The sequence below is a fragment of the Setaria italica genome, chromosome I (genome assembly GCF_000263155.2).
Source record: "Setaria italica strain Yugu1 chromosome I, Setaria_italica_v2.0, whole genome shotgun sequence".
Taxonomy (NCBI): domain Eukaryota; kingdom Viridiplantae; phylum Streptophyta; class Magnoliopsida; order Poales; family Poaceae; genus Setaria; species Setaria italica.
This window is the reverse complement of record NC_028450.1, coordinates 3,350,133-3,364,750: the sequence shown is the minus strand read 5'-3', so window position 1 is coordinate 3,364,750 and position 14,618 is coordinate 3,350,133. Positions and strand designations below refer to the sequence as shown.

Here is a 14,618-nt window from a genome sequence, read left to right as displayed (position 1 = left end):
TCGGTACAGGTCCCTTGGGCTAAATGACAATGTGAACTAACTCAAGAGAAGTAGATGGAACATTATTCAATTTAGAATAAGGAAGTTGCATTGGTGGCTCTTGAGTCACAAACAGACTCAACACTTGTATCACTAAAAAATGGGAGATCATTATTCTAAATAACATGGGAAACGATGGGTGGCCTAAACAACTATGGCGTATTTCTATAGATGGCTTATTGACTCCAAGAACATGCTTGTTTGAACTTGCTCCTGTAGAACTCAGACCTAGTGTATAGAGGCCCCCTTCACATCTTTATCAATGAAGGATTCTTCTCGTTGCTCATTCCTTTATAAGGAAAGAGATAGGATGAACTCAAGATAAGCATTATTATCTCAAGCTAAACAATAAACAGAAGCAAGACTTATGAGCATTAGGGATATGAAGGATATTTTTCCGGTGTAGACTAGGGAGTACAAAATAGAATGGCCAACATTACTAATTTTCAGACCTGACCCGCTGGTAGTGTGGACTTGATCCTGTCCTCCAATCATCTTCTCAAGATTGCTTGTGATGTGATAGTGCCACCGGCGACGTAACAGTTTGTGTCAACACCATAAGCTGCCGAGACAGAGCCAGCCATCTTGTTGTTTGGCTGATAGTCCTCCTCAAACCTGTACATCACTCTAATTTGGTGTGATTAGTACGGCAACAAATTTGGCACTCTAATGAGTAGACAGAACTTGACCTCGGGTTCAAGTTTCTCCATATGTATCTCCCTGATACATGATGAGATGTTTCACACTAAACACATTCCAATGGGCTTTTGTTTATTGCTTCATCAGTAACCTGCTGCTTCTTAGCTCTTATTTTGAATACATGTTTGATAGGAGGCTTTGGGATACCTTCAGGGCAATGCCAAAAAAATGTTGTCTAAATATTCCTACAGTACCCAACACATTCTCCTGAAGATGTTTATTAGGATAAAAATCTAAAAAATCATAATTGCTGACCTTCAGTGCTCAACTGTGTGTGTGTGAGTGTGAGTGTGTGTGTGTGTGTGTGTGTGTGTGTGTGTGTGTGTGTGTGATAAACATCTTCATTAGCACAAAAATCATATTCTAGCACTATTTTGATAGCAGAATAATGTATAAATATTGTACGACCACAATACATATCATTAGCACAATGCATCAAAGTATATATTACAAGTCCATACATCAAGTTTGTGCCCCGTTCATCAAACCCAGCTAGTTATTCTTGAAGTGCCATTAAAAGTTCATCAAGAAGCTAGTCTAAATAACACTGAACTCTTCATCTGGTGCTTTGTTTCGCACTAAACACTTTCTGATGGGCTTTTGTTTATTGCTTCAGTAACTTCCGGCATCTTGCCTCTTCTTTTGTACACATGTTTGACAGGAGGCTTTGGTATACCTTCAGGGCAATGTCAACAAAAAAGATATCAGAAAACAAAAATATCATCCAAATAGTCCTACTGTACGTACACAACACATTCAACTAAAGATGTTTATTATTAGGATAAAAACTCAAAAAATCATGAATTTTCACCTTTGAAGCGGTCTTCTGCAATAACCATTGTTGTCGAGTTTGTGAACTGTGTTCTCTCAGTTTTTGAACTGTCTTCTGATATTTTCTTCTCCTTAGAGTTGATTGCAGTGGCAGCTAGGGTGACACTATTTTCTTCCTTCTCCCTGCATGCTCCAACCTCTTCAGGCTTTTTATTTATTGCCATTAGAGCCATTTCTTCCACATTCAGTTCCCTCTTGCGTTCCATTTCTGAAGCTCCAATCATTGTGGCATTACTGCTCTCTTGTCCCATTCCTTTTTCCAGTTTATTCGATGGGCTTTTGTTTATTGCTTCATCAGTAACCTGCTGCTTCTTAGCTCTTCTTTTGAATACATGTTTGATAGGAGGTTTTGATATACCTTCAGGGCAATGTCAACAAAAATGATATCAGAAAAACAAAAATATTGGCCAAACTATGCTATGTCTCATTATAAGCAAAGCAACACTTTTATTACCAGATAGTTGTTCTTGTGGCACAGCCTTCTTTTGCATGCTCATACTCTCAAGAACTTGTGAAGAAATATGTCCTTCAGTCCTTTCCGAAACCAGATGCATGCCCTCTGGCTGTCCCATGTTATATAATATAATTGCTTTTGTCAACCCAAGTAAGCAGCTGATATACAAAGAAAAAAAAGAGAGGGAAATCAGTTTAAGCTCTAGTAAGGAAACCAAGGGTAACTTTGTATTAACTCCTTGGTAAAACAAGTGAAAATTTTCTCTTTCTGCACACATGCACCATAAATAGATGTACACCACCAGAATGTGTGAAGCTCCCTAGTGTCGGGAACACTCAGGAACATGGGAAAAACACTCAGGAGCGAACACTCGGGAACATGGAAAAAACACTCAGGAGCAACTTTAATTCCCGAGAGTAGACACTGGGAAATAGCACTCGGCGGCATCAGGTCGGGAAAGTTACGCTTTCCTGAGTATTACAATAAAAGGTTTATGTTACTTTTATGTGGATTTCACAATGATAAAAAAAATTACTCGATTATAGAAAGTGAGTTTCGTATTTCTTAAAACTTGGCAAACAAAATCACATGGTGTGCACTTCAACCAAAAGAAAATCTCACATGATTTTTCTTCTACTTCATTTATAATATTAGAAAACATTTTTAAGCAGTGTTTCTGTGCTTTCACAGAAAATAAATGCAACATTAAACATCCATTTAAATACTTGATTACCTAAACCAAAACCGTGGATATATGCTGAAAAAGGAGTCAACTATTTCAAGATTCAAATACAACGTCTGCTCTACAGCCCAAATGTACTTGAACACCCTCACGTTCCATTAATAATGTGGATGAAGATAGAAATCATACGGACGTCACTGACCAACTACCATTACAATAACTAGAGGTGCCTATTAATTGAAAAAAGCTACACAGCTTCTCAAAGAACATTAAGCATCCAAGCAAAAACATCTAACGAAATGGTAATGATGCTAGGCCAAGGCATAAACTACTTCCCAAGTAAAAAAGGACAACTTAATTCGATGAAAACAAACCAATAGTAAATATAATCAGCTCGATTTTGTATTTTTGTGCAACTTTATATTGTCCTATATGTGGCACTATGATAAAAAAAAATACAATATTATAGAAAGTGTGAATCTCAGGTTTCTCCAAACTTAGCAGAATAAATATAATGAATATTGTTATTATTGCAATTTAACCAAAAAAATGGCAAACAACTTTTCCTCAAGATTATCAAACAAACATTTTAAAGCAGTGTTTCTGCACTTCCATAGAAATCAAACACAACATAAAACTTCCACTTGAGTACTTGATGGCATCGAATGTAACAGCAGATATATGCTGGGCAGAGGAGAAAGTTGTTTCACAATTCGAATATACATCTATGGTACCTACAGCTCCAAAGTACTTGAAAAAACCCACACATTCTAACAATAGAATATGGAAGAACAATTAAGAACTTGAAGATAAAAACCATGCAATTATAAGTGACCGCCAACCATTACAGCAACTAGCGGTGCCTATTAATTTAATGGAGATATACCATCTCAAAGAACATTAAGCATCCAAAAGTGTCCGAAACTAGCGGTCCTATATCAAGCATGGATGGCAACCATATAATAAAATGTTAAAAAACACCATTTCCTTCCAACACACTGATCCATGGCCCCATGCATGCACAGATAATATAACAATCACTCATGCTTGAGTCACTAGCTTGTACGCATACCAGGATCAGGGCTGCAGCCAGGGGTGACCCAAGAACTCATGTCATCCAAGGCTCAAACACAGTTCGATCTCGATCGGGAGCACTGAACAAGAAAGCGAAAATTCTTAGCGCAAAATGTTACAGCAACTAGCTAGCGGCGTGCCTATTAATTTAACACAGCTATACCATCTCAAAGAGCATTAAACATCTAATAATGACCAAAACTGGCGGCGCCTATTAACTACACAGCATCTCAAAAAACATTAAGGGGGTGTTTGGGAGAGGGGTGCTAAACTTTAGCATCTTCACTTTAGTCCATTTTAGTCACTTGTGTTCCCAAACACTAGTTCTAAAGTCAAGTGCTAACCACTAATCCTTTAGTCACTTGGGGTGACTAAAACTGACTAAATGGACTAAAAAGTGGTCCCCGGACCACTTTCCCCCCTGCCCCCCTCCCCTCTCTCTCCTCCCCTCAGTCTCTCTCTCTCCCCGCCTCCTTCGCCCGAACCCGCCGCCACCGTGCCTGCCTCCGCCCGCCTCCACCTCTGCGGCCTCCGCCGGCTCCCGGCGCCATCCTCCTCCGTCCGGCCGTCGCCTCCGCCTCGCCCGCCGGTCCCACCGCCTCCGCCCACCCCCGCTCGCTCCGCCCGGAACCTCGCCGCCGCCGCTGTCCTCCGGCTCACCTCGTAGGCCCCGCTACCGTCTCCGCCTCGCCTCCGCCTAACCTCGCAGTCCTCCACGGCGCGCATCACCTGGCTGGCGTCATCACATAAGAGCAACGACATCTAATGAAATGGTAATGATCCCAGGCAAAGTAATAAACTACATCCCTATTAAAAACGACATATTATTCGATGATGACAAAGTAATAGATACAGACAACCTAAGCGAACCTCATAAATGACCAACAAATTTCACCCACAGGAACCACTCCTGCATGTGGAATAGACTCCCAATCCAGTTATACATAATATGCTCCATTCGAATCCAACAGTCGGAACGCCTAACTGCCATACAAAAAATATGGATCGCACGCAAACTATATACACCACCATGGCCCATATACCAATTACGTGGCCGCAACAAACCACCAAGCCCTTCCACCAAAGGCGGTCAGCACAAGGACAGCAGATCCATGCCCCCATGCGCGCACGCACAGATATATAACGAGGGCATTCGTGTGCTTCAGTACGTCACAACGCGTATCAAGAATCAAGATCGGCGTTACAGCAGAAGAACAGTCCGATCTCCGGAGCACCGAACGAAAGAGAAGCATAAAACTCTTAGCGCAGGAAGTAAATCCACCGATCGCGCAGGAAGTAAATCCACCGATGGAGACCAACTAGCTAGAGCGATATGTAGGCGAGGTATAGGCTAGCTCTTCCTTACCGGAGCTGATCAGGATGCGTCTGGCGGAGACGCGACGCGAGGGACGAGGAGGAGGCGGCGGCGACCTGGACGGGCAAAGAGATATGGATCTCCGATCCGGCGGCGGGGCGGGGACTGCTCCGATCCGCTCCTCTCCACTCGAGACACTCCGGCTGCAGCCAGCAGCGAGCAGACGCACGCGCAAGGGACGAAGGATTCGAGGTGGCGCTGGAGCAGAAAGCGCGTTCCGCCGGCGCCGGCGCGGGGAGGGATCTCGGCGGCGGCGCGGTTCTAGGGTCGCTATCTGTCTCTCGGAGGACGGCGCCCAAATGAGTTGGTCGGCGTAGCCTCGACGACGGTTTTCACTGGGCTTACATATTAGGTCGGCGAGGGGCGTTTCGGTCATTTCTGCTGAGAAATGCCAGCGGGGTCCGCATGAAAAACGCATAACGGGCAGAAAATGGTGACTTACTGACTTTTCCACCAACCGCATGTCATTAGTGCGGCAAATTTGAAATAGAGACGAATATTTTGTGCGGCATTTTTCACGTAGACATATTTTGAGCGGCACTTTTGAAATAGCCAAATACTTTGAGCGGCAATCCCAAAACTCCAAAACGAAATTCCCACACGCGATCAAAGTACACAAACAAATAACAAATGATGTGTTCGAGTTTCGGAAGACCTTGTATGTCTGTATTAGCCCCTCTCTCTTGTACTAATAATCCTTATTCTATGAACTTAGAATAAATTTGTAAACCTGCGCTCTCGTACAAAATAAGAATATATAGGACACGATAAAAATAGCCTTGTTCTGCTTTGGAGATCATATCTATGGAGATTCTTCACGAAAACATCTAACGGTTTAGTAATAAACGACTATGTTGTTAAGTTGGTCATCTTTACTTTCATAACAACTCGACCGTATGACCTCTTCTGCGTAATAATGGTCGTATATGTTATATTGATGTAGAGAACATGATATGGATAGCGAAAAGACGCCTCCAAAACTTTAGATGCCTAGAGTTGGTGACTAGCGACTGATGCTAAGACGGAATTGTTTTACGAACCCATGGTCAGTACAAGTTTTATTACCTGATAATTACCACCGATGAGCAATCGGTGAAAACGGATTCCCCACATGATTTGTGGCTCGACTTTCTCAAAAGTCCAAAATGAAATTGAGCACAGTCACACAAACAAATGTTGTGTTCGAATTTCGGAGGCCGTAATAGTTCCTCTCTTTTCCTGATCCGTAGCGTATGGACATAGAATATCTAACAAACGAAATCAGCACCATGCAATCTTGTGCCTCATTCGTCCACGTTATCCCTAAATTAGGGCCTTTGGATGCAGCCTTGACATGATCTCAACTGTCGGTTCTTAACCTGGCCCATCCTTGGTCCCGCAATCCAGATAGATCGGGAGTTCTCACGCAAGCCTAACGATATGTCACGAGGACGCCCCAGTCTTCATCGGCATCGACATAAGGGCAAGGGCAAGTATATTGGTATCGTCTAATAGGTGATCTTATGCATTAACACGTAATTTGGAGATAACTCAATAAGCAGCCCGTACAATGGTTTGTCTTATAAGTTGTTTGATCGAGCTATATAATTCCTTAATTTGTGCATATAAAAAAAGAAAATATTATGAATTGCATATCAACAATAACTCGTACAATGATTATTGAGTTGTCTCATAGTCCTATAATTTAGCTCATGAGGCGGTTGTTTCACGAAACAACGATCTCTTTCTCTCTTCTCGCTCTCTTTCCTCCACATCATCAAAAATACTACGTGGCACTGTATGAGATGACCTATGAAACTGCTGACGGAAACTCTTTCCATTTTGTCACCTGATACCCTCCAGCAAAAAACGAATCCCTCTTAATTATTCGTGTCCTGATCACTGAGAATACTGACTGGCCGATACTCCATCCAGACCCGGCTGCGTCTGTTACGATTTGCGTCGTCGAAACCTCTATATCGGTGGTCACCGGTGAGAGATTAGAACTCCATTAAGCAGGTAACTATGGATCCGGTACTGCATATGTTAATAAACCAAAGATGTCAATTTGTTTTACTCCAAAATCCTTCAGGCGCTTGAAACCTGCACACCCTTCAATTTCTAAAATCAGTTAAACAGGATGTAAAATTAGATCCCTATGGCATTATCTTCATAGCTAGCTATGGTAATATGTAGCTGCTCACTTGTGCTTTCCTCGGTGCACTAAAAATTGATGTTGTACAGGGCTTTTATGTTGCACTTCCAATAGATGCATGTTTTCAAATATCCTATACTGATTGTTTGATAAACCTGTTCGGTAAGCTATGTCGTCAAAAATGCATGTATGAATGTATGATGTGTTGACACTATGACCTTGCTAGGTTTCATTATTATCATGCCTTGAAGCGATGCAAGACTGCAGAGCCTTTACCATAATTTAAAAAAGATAATTTATAATCCAGATGTTGTACCCATCGTATTTTTATAACCTACAGGGAAAGAGAATTGCATTCATCATTATTTTCCCTCATCCACCCATGGGAAGAAAATATATATGATTACCCTTAAAACAAACACTGGCCCAACTCTGAATGGCACGGCAACGATGTGCCCATTATTCTAGTATAATTCTAGCTTGCATGAAAAAATAGATGTACCGTCACACCTATATTTTAGATGTCTGGAATTGAAAATTTACTAATCTGACCAAGTACGAGCACTGCTGAATTTTTCAGACACCATCGGTCAACACCGTATCACCGTGGTTGACTGGTGTATGGAAGAGGTGGCGAGGATGAGGCGGTGGTAGAGCTAGGGGCAGCGGCGGATAGAGGTTTTCGGCTGCAAGCTGAGAACAGTAGAAGATTATGGTGATGGGGACGTAGCGCAATTGGCTAGAAACAAAGGCGACCACTATGGCGATGGGATGGGATAAGAGGCAGGCAATCCAATGACACTTGTATGAGCAGTAGTGGCGGTGGCTAGGGTAACGAAAATTGGAGATTGAGGAATTTTGTAGGGGACAGGAGGGAGGACTAGGAAGGTCCTACCACATCCTTTTTCGTGCTGCACACGATGGGCCACTATTTTATCTATTTCAACCTTCTACTAGTCACAAAATCTTTAAGTCCAAAAATGTTTTTGTTCGTGGACACGCCATCACAATTTTTCCATGAAACTATAACGATCAATGCTCAAATGGAATTGTTGTACTTAGTGATGGTTTGTCCGAGTTTTATAGATTTATTGATTGATCTAGTCCATTATACATGATAGTTACCAACGGAAAACGGATTCACCGACTGATGGTTTGTCGTTATAAGCTTATGCCGAGTGATACTCCATTGCCAATTGTCAATTTTAACAACTAACATTAGCCGCTAATTTTGTGTTGTGGTGTAGCGTGTACTACAGCGCGCAAGGAAGAACAGGAGTGGTGAGTCCTTGGATGGAAAATGGGCGCTTGTGCTCATTGATCGATTAAAAAAAACATCATTTTAGGTAACTATTCTGCCAAGGTATATATCGGAATACATCCTTCAAATTAAATGCTACTCCCTCGTCCCAAATTGCAGAACCTTTTGACACTTCTAAGTATATAATTTTTCTATGCACATAAATATAGTTTATACCAGGATGCATAATAATATCTATGAACTGAAAAGCTAGAATGACAATTGTAACGGAGGGAGTAGCTATCAGAAATAATCCACAAAGGCCACCCAATGCAAATCAAGAATCGATGCTTATGGTCCCGAGAATGTTTGAACTCTTAACAAGATACAAAACCTGAACCAGACACTGCCAGAGACGAGCTGCAAACAGCATTCCACACAAATCAACAAACAACGAAGTCAAAGGAAAAGGGTTGCGCACTACCAGCAGCAGGATCAACATAACTTCAGCTTCGTTACATCAGGAGAGGAATATCACGTAGACATTATTTGATTCATTTACAAAGTGAGAAACAAATATAATAACCACAATTGAGCATTTCAGCCAATATGGCTTTACAGTGCTCTACGCAGTTCCATCCAACTAATGAGCTCCAGCATAGGATTCAAGTATACATGGCATAATATTACAAGAGCCACCTGTGCACAAGGCACTGTCAATGGTAACTTGCGCACAGAGACTGAAAGAATAGGATAGCTATATATAGAACCAAAAAAAGATACAAAGTCTTTGAACTCTCCTCTTTATTCAAGCCGTGATTCGGAAAAATGTGTTTTCTTGTTCTGGACAAAGATATCAATGGGTGGCATCCCTGCTGTAGTATTGATCCAAGGTCTTTGCAGGAATACGGTGGAGAAGTTCCCGAGGGAATATGCGAAGCAAAGACCATGCCAGGTCAAGTGACTGGAAAATGTTTCGGGTGTCGTATGCGCCTTGTGCTACAAACTTCCTCTCAAACTTGTCAAGGAATTCTAGATAGAGCTGCATAAGAACAGAACGAAAAGTTGAAATGAATTAGTTTTTGAACTTAAAAGAATATTTTTGCACACAGCACAAGTTAATTATCTGGTGACAGACCAGATCCTCGGATGAAAGAGCCTCCTCTCCAACAACTGCTTTCATAGCTTGCACATCCTTGCCAATTGCATAGTTGGCATAAAGCTGAACAACAAGATATGTTAGCCCATTAACAAATACCAGAGGCAGAACGAAGGCTAATCACTGGTCTCAAAAGGCTCAAGTAGGTACCTGATTGGACACATCTGAATGATCTCGGCGTGTCATACCCTCACCAATAGCACTCTGTAAGTGAATAATTATGATATGATTACTCAAGAAATTTTCAATTAAGAAATATGACAGCACAAAAAAAATTGTGATGAGTGGTACCTTCATCAATCGTGAGAGAGATGGCAGAACATTGATGGGTGGGTATATCTGCAAAACCAACACAAAGTCATCTATCATGTTAAGAGAAAAAAAGAAACAAGGGTAATGCATATGTTTTTCTTTTCAAAATTCTGTTTTTTTCATGGCTGTCATATATGCAGGGAACAACCGGTACATGTAAGGGTATAACAGAAGACAAAATTGAGATTAATAGAAGAACATGTAAACAGACCTGTCTATTATGGAGCTGTCTATCAATGTATATCTGCCCTTCAGTAATGTATCCAGTAAGATCCGGAGTCGGATGCGTAATATCTGTTGAGCAAACAGTCAGAACATAAAACATGGCATTCTAGTTTGCAAGTTCAGAAAGGCAATGTTCATGCATAAAAAATACAATCAGATGAACATTCTAAGCAATCCAACAGGGAGGCACCAGAAGGTACTGCAGCAGCTGATGGACCCATTCAGGCAGGAGTACAAAGAAATTTAGACACAATGTGGACACTATCTTGTTATGACTTACCATCATTAGGCATAGTCAGAATAGGAATTTGAGTAATTGAGCCTTTTCTTCCTTCAATACGCCCAGCTCGTTCATATATGGTTGCCAGATCAGTATACATGTACCCAGGATAACCACGCCTACCAGGTACCTCTTCTCGTGCTGCTGAGACCTGAACATAAATATTCCCTTGTAATTAAAATTCAAAACCCTCACGAAAAAAATCCATCTAGTTTTATATCATATATAATTAAGTTCAAAGAGTAGGTACTAAAAACAGATTTCTTATAATTGGTGAAAATGTCTATCTAAGAATTCAACCTTGTAGACAAATCAGTGTCAGGAAAAGGCAAAACATAAAATTTAAGAAAACTGCAGCAATACTACAGATGAATTCAATACCTCACGAAGAGCATCTGCATAAGAGCTCATATCTGTCAGAATGACAAGGACATGCTTCCCACATTCGTATGCCAGATATTCTGCTGTTGTAAGAGCAATTCGAGGTGTGATGATACGTTCAATTGTAGGATCATTTGCCTGTAAATCAATAAAGAGAAGTAGCAGGGGTTAACTTTAATACTAACACCTCAAAGATTTAAATTTGTTGTGGTTTACGAACAAACGGTCAATATGTAATAATAAATTTGGTACCAGATTCAGAAAAAGGGTGACCCTTTCCATAGAACCATTTTCTTCAAAGTCACGTTTGAAAAATTGGGCTGTTTCCATGTTTACTCCCATAGCAGCAAACACAATGGCAAAGTTGTCTTCATCACCACCCTGAAAAGAAAATAAAACACAAGAAAAATGAGTGGTTGAACAAATAATCTCTTTCAAATAACAAAATAACACAACGAAAATTACTCAGTTCACAAAGTATGACAATAAGCCAAGGCTGAAAACCTATGGATGTTATTCAGTAGATTTTTCCACAATTTTCAGACATCTATATGAGCAAATAGATCTTTCACACCAAAACAGTGAAACCATGAAAGATATCAAAAGAACAGGATGTTGAAATCAGGATCTAAGATCAATTCAAAGCATATATGTAATTAATAGACAATAACCGTTAGAGATCAAGCATTTTCTTCGAGCGTAAAGGTCAACCAATATTTCAAAAGCAGTCAAACAATAACTTAGAATAGTTTCAGAAGTGAGTGAGACTACAAAGAATAAAACTAATTAAATTCACTACCTCCTTGTGCTTGCCAGAACTCTCCAGCCTTTTAACAAGACCAGCCTGACGACATATCTGAGCAGCAATTTCATTGTGAGGAAGCCCAGCAGCAGAAAAGAGAGGAATTTTTTGCCCTCGCGCAATTGAGTTCATCACATCAATGGTGGATATTCCTGTTTGAATCATCTCTTCTGGATAGGTTCTCTCACTGGGGTTGATAGAACTTCCTGAAATAGCATCGGACCTCACAAGTTATCACATAGTAAATAGAAAGCTTTCTCCCAGAATTGATGATTTAGTAGCTCCCATATTCTTCTAATAATAGCTAGTCAAGTCATTAAGCAATTTGTGTCCTCTAAAAGATACACTCCTACACACAGCTCTTAAAGTTTACACATAAAGAAAAATAACTCACCAGAAATATCCAAGTAAGCCTCAGGCAATATTGGGGGGCCATTATCAATAGGTTTCCCAGAACCATTAAAGATGCGTCCAAGCATATCAAGTGAGACAGGAGTTTTCAAGACCTGCAGAATAAAGGTGCATTCATAAGTCTTATAAGGAAAGGGAGAAAGTAGGGAAAATATGCTTATGGAAACATATGAAAACGGAATAAATGCTTATTTTGAAATCCTGACGACTGAATCTGCAACCCTTCTTTTGAGTTGGCAATGTCATTACACTAAGCAAGTATCATACCCCCCTAAAGATGATCCAGCAAAACCAAAAGTGAGCATAGATTTATTCAGCAGGAAGAGCGAAAGTTTCCATCACGTAAGTCCTACAATATCAGTTTCCCTATAGTTTCCAGATTGCCACATTGAGACGAATGTTATGGAACTTTCTAGCCCAAGAAATTCAGCAATTTTACCAGTTACTTCAAAGTTAAGCAGGATAAAAAAAATCAAATAACAGGAATCAGAAATAGAGATGGAAATAAGACGATACCTCGCCAGTAAACTGCACAGTAGTATACTTGTTGTCTATTCCTGAGGTACCTTCAAAGACCTGAAGAGATACATGGTTTAATACAACATGCCCACAATGATAGTGCAGAAAGTTTTCAAGGCAAGACGATTGCCGTTCTACAGACGAAAAGAACATAATCCATAGGAAGAAGCAACCTGCACAACAGCCTTTTCGCCATCGACTTCCAGGACTTGACCACGACGAGTGGTGCCATCTCCCAAACGAATGTTCACAATCTCCTGATACTTAGGGCCCTAATATAGTTTTCAGAAAGAAACTCTTACTGAGTACATGAGCGTGAGGAATGCTCTATGATTAATTTGAGCCTGGATAACCAGCAAGATGTTGTGCAAAACTAAAACTGAGCATACCTTTACTTTCTCCAAGATAACCAGTGGTCCTGCCACACCAGAGACAGTCCTATACTCTGCAGAGCAAGAAATAGTTTAGTACAATCTGGACAGAACGAAATTTTAATTGTAACATAAAAATATGTTCTTTCATATCCATGATGTAACTACAGAGGTCAGTACAAAATTCAATAACTAATGATGAAGGGGCAAACAGGTAAAAGCCTGACAAAGGAAGCATAGTATCTTTGCAGCCTTGCTAGAACATTTTCCAGTAACTGCAAGTTTCAGGTCACCTACTTTGATGCTACTTGTAACATGGGAACTAATTCAAACGTTTATTTGAACTTACTAAATATACCGCCATGCAATGCAAGTACAGCGCTAAAAATCTCTATCAGATGCCAAAATAATATGCGTCTATGCACATGAGGAACTCCAGATTAAGAATGTGAAACACATCATACGAAGCGATTTGTCCGCTTCAGACTGTGAATGTAAGATAAGAATCCATATACGCAGAACATCCGAGCTAACCAGCCAACATGCTAGCCTACTAGCAGACATACACAAAATCGTAATAGCAAAAAAGCATCTGAAGATTAGTATGTGATCATTTAGCACTTTTCAGAAACATTGAGCTCTAGACTAATTTAACAAACCTATCATTGGCCATTGGATCAAGTAACAACAGAAACAACAGACTACGCTAGATGCACACCAAAGAAATGCTAAACAAGCTCTGTGGTGAGTGGTGACTTCCTAGAGCAACCAACAGAGCGCACGCTTAATGAACAGCCGCAACCCGCAAGCCAGCACACTGACCCATGCCAATCTCCAAGGTTCCCTCCTCCAGCTCGGCGCCATCCTTCGGCACGCCCATACTGCCGGCGACCTAGAGCAGCAGCAACCACCTGCGGGCAATGACGACACGAGGATCAGAAAAGCACAATGGCAGGGAGAAGACCAGAGGAGACCAATTTCAGCCCGGCAGATCACGCTGCCCAAGCGGATCGATCGGAGCAGCGATCGCGGAAGGGAATATTTGGAATTGGGTGCTCACGGCGAAGGGAAGAGATCCAGCGGGACAACTCAAAAGGCAATGCGATTTCGCAAGTCGCGGATTCCTTACCGCGGGGAGAAGAAGAGATCGATCCAAGGCCGCCCCGGTGGATGGGATCTCCACTCCGCGGCAGCGCGAGAACGACGTGGACGTGGGCGAGGGCGAGGGGAGGAAGAGAGGGAGGACTCGGGGTGGCCGGTGGGATGGGAGACGTGCTGTCGTGGAAGGACACGCCTGGATCTCGCGATGTGGGCGGCGGATCTGGATTGGAGTCGATTCCAGGAAATTGGTTGTCGGGCTCGGGTAGGCGTGCGGTCCGTGGACACGGTTGGGTTGAACTAGTATGCAAAGCTGGCTCGAGGGTATTAGAATATAATTTTAAATACAAGCATTTCTGTGAATCCGAGTCCATTCATTACAGTGATCTTCTTATACTTTCTTTTCACCTAAACGGGATCAAATGAGAAAAAATGTTCGATATCGAAATTAGAAATAGGAACCTCACCAATCCAATTTATCTGCTTAATTCCATGAATAAAATGTAGGCTTACTTTTCTCCATCACACTATC

The 14,618-nt window shown here is 41.3% G+C and overlaps 1 protein-coding gene across 1 annotated transcript; it reads right to left on the bottom strand.

Annotated features, from left to right (window-relative positions):
* Window positions 1-9,019: 9,019 nt before the first annotated feature.
* Window positions 9,020-14,349, bottom strand: LOC101767078 (V-type proton ATPase subunit B 2). The gene is made up of 15 exons (XM_004951398.4): window positions 14,118-14,349; window positions 13,811-13,899; window positions 13,007-13,062; window positions 12,791-12,889; window positions 12,615-12,674; window positions 12,082-12,193; window positions 11,685-11,893; window positions 11,138-11,266; window positions 10,886-11,023; window positions 10,505-10,655; window positions 10,211-10,293; window positions 9,979-10,026; window positions 9,838-9,891; window positions 9,667-9,750; window positions 9,020-9,570 (listed from the first exon to the last, which is right to left on the bottom strand). Exons 2-15 carry the CDS (start codon window positions 13,866-13,868, stop codon window positions 9,385-9,387), a joined length of 1,467 nt encoding a protein of 488 aa, XP_004951455.1. The 5' UTR covers window positions 13,869-13,899; window positions 14,118-14,349; the 3' UTR covers window positions 9,020-9,384.
* Between the last annotated feature and the right edge of the window lie 269 nt (window positions 14,350-14,618).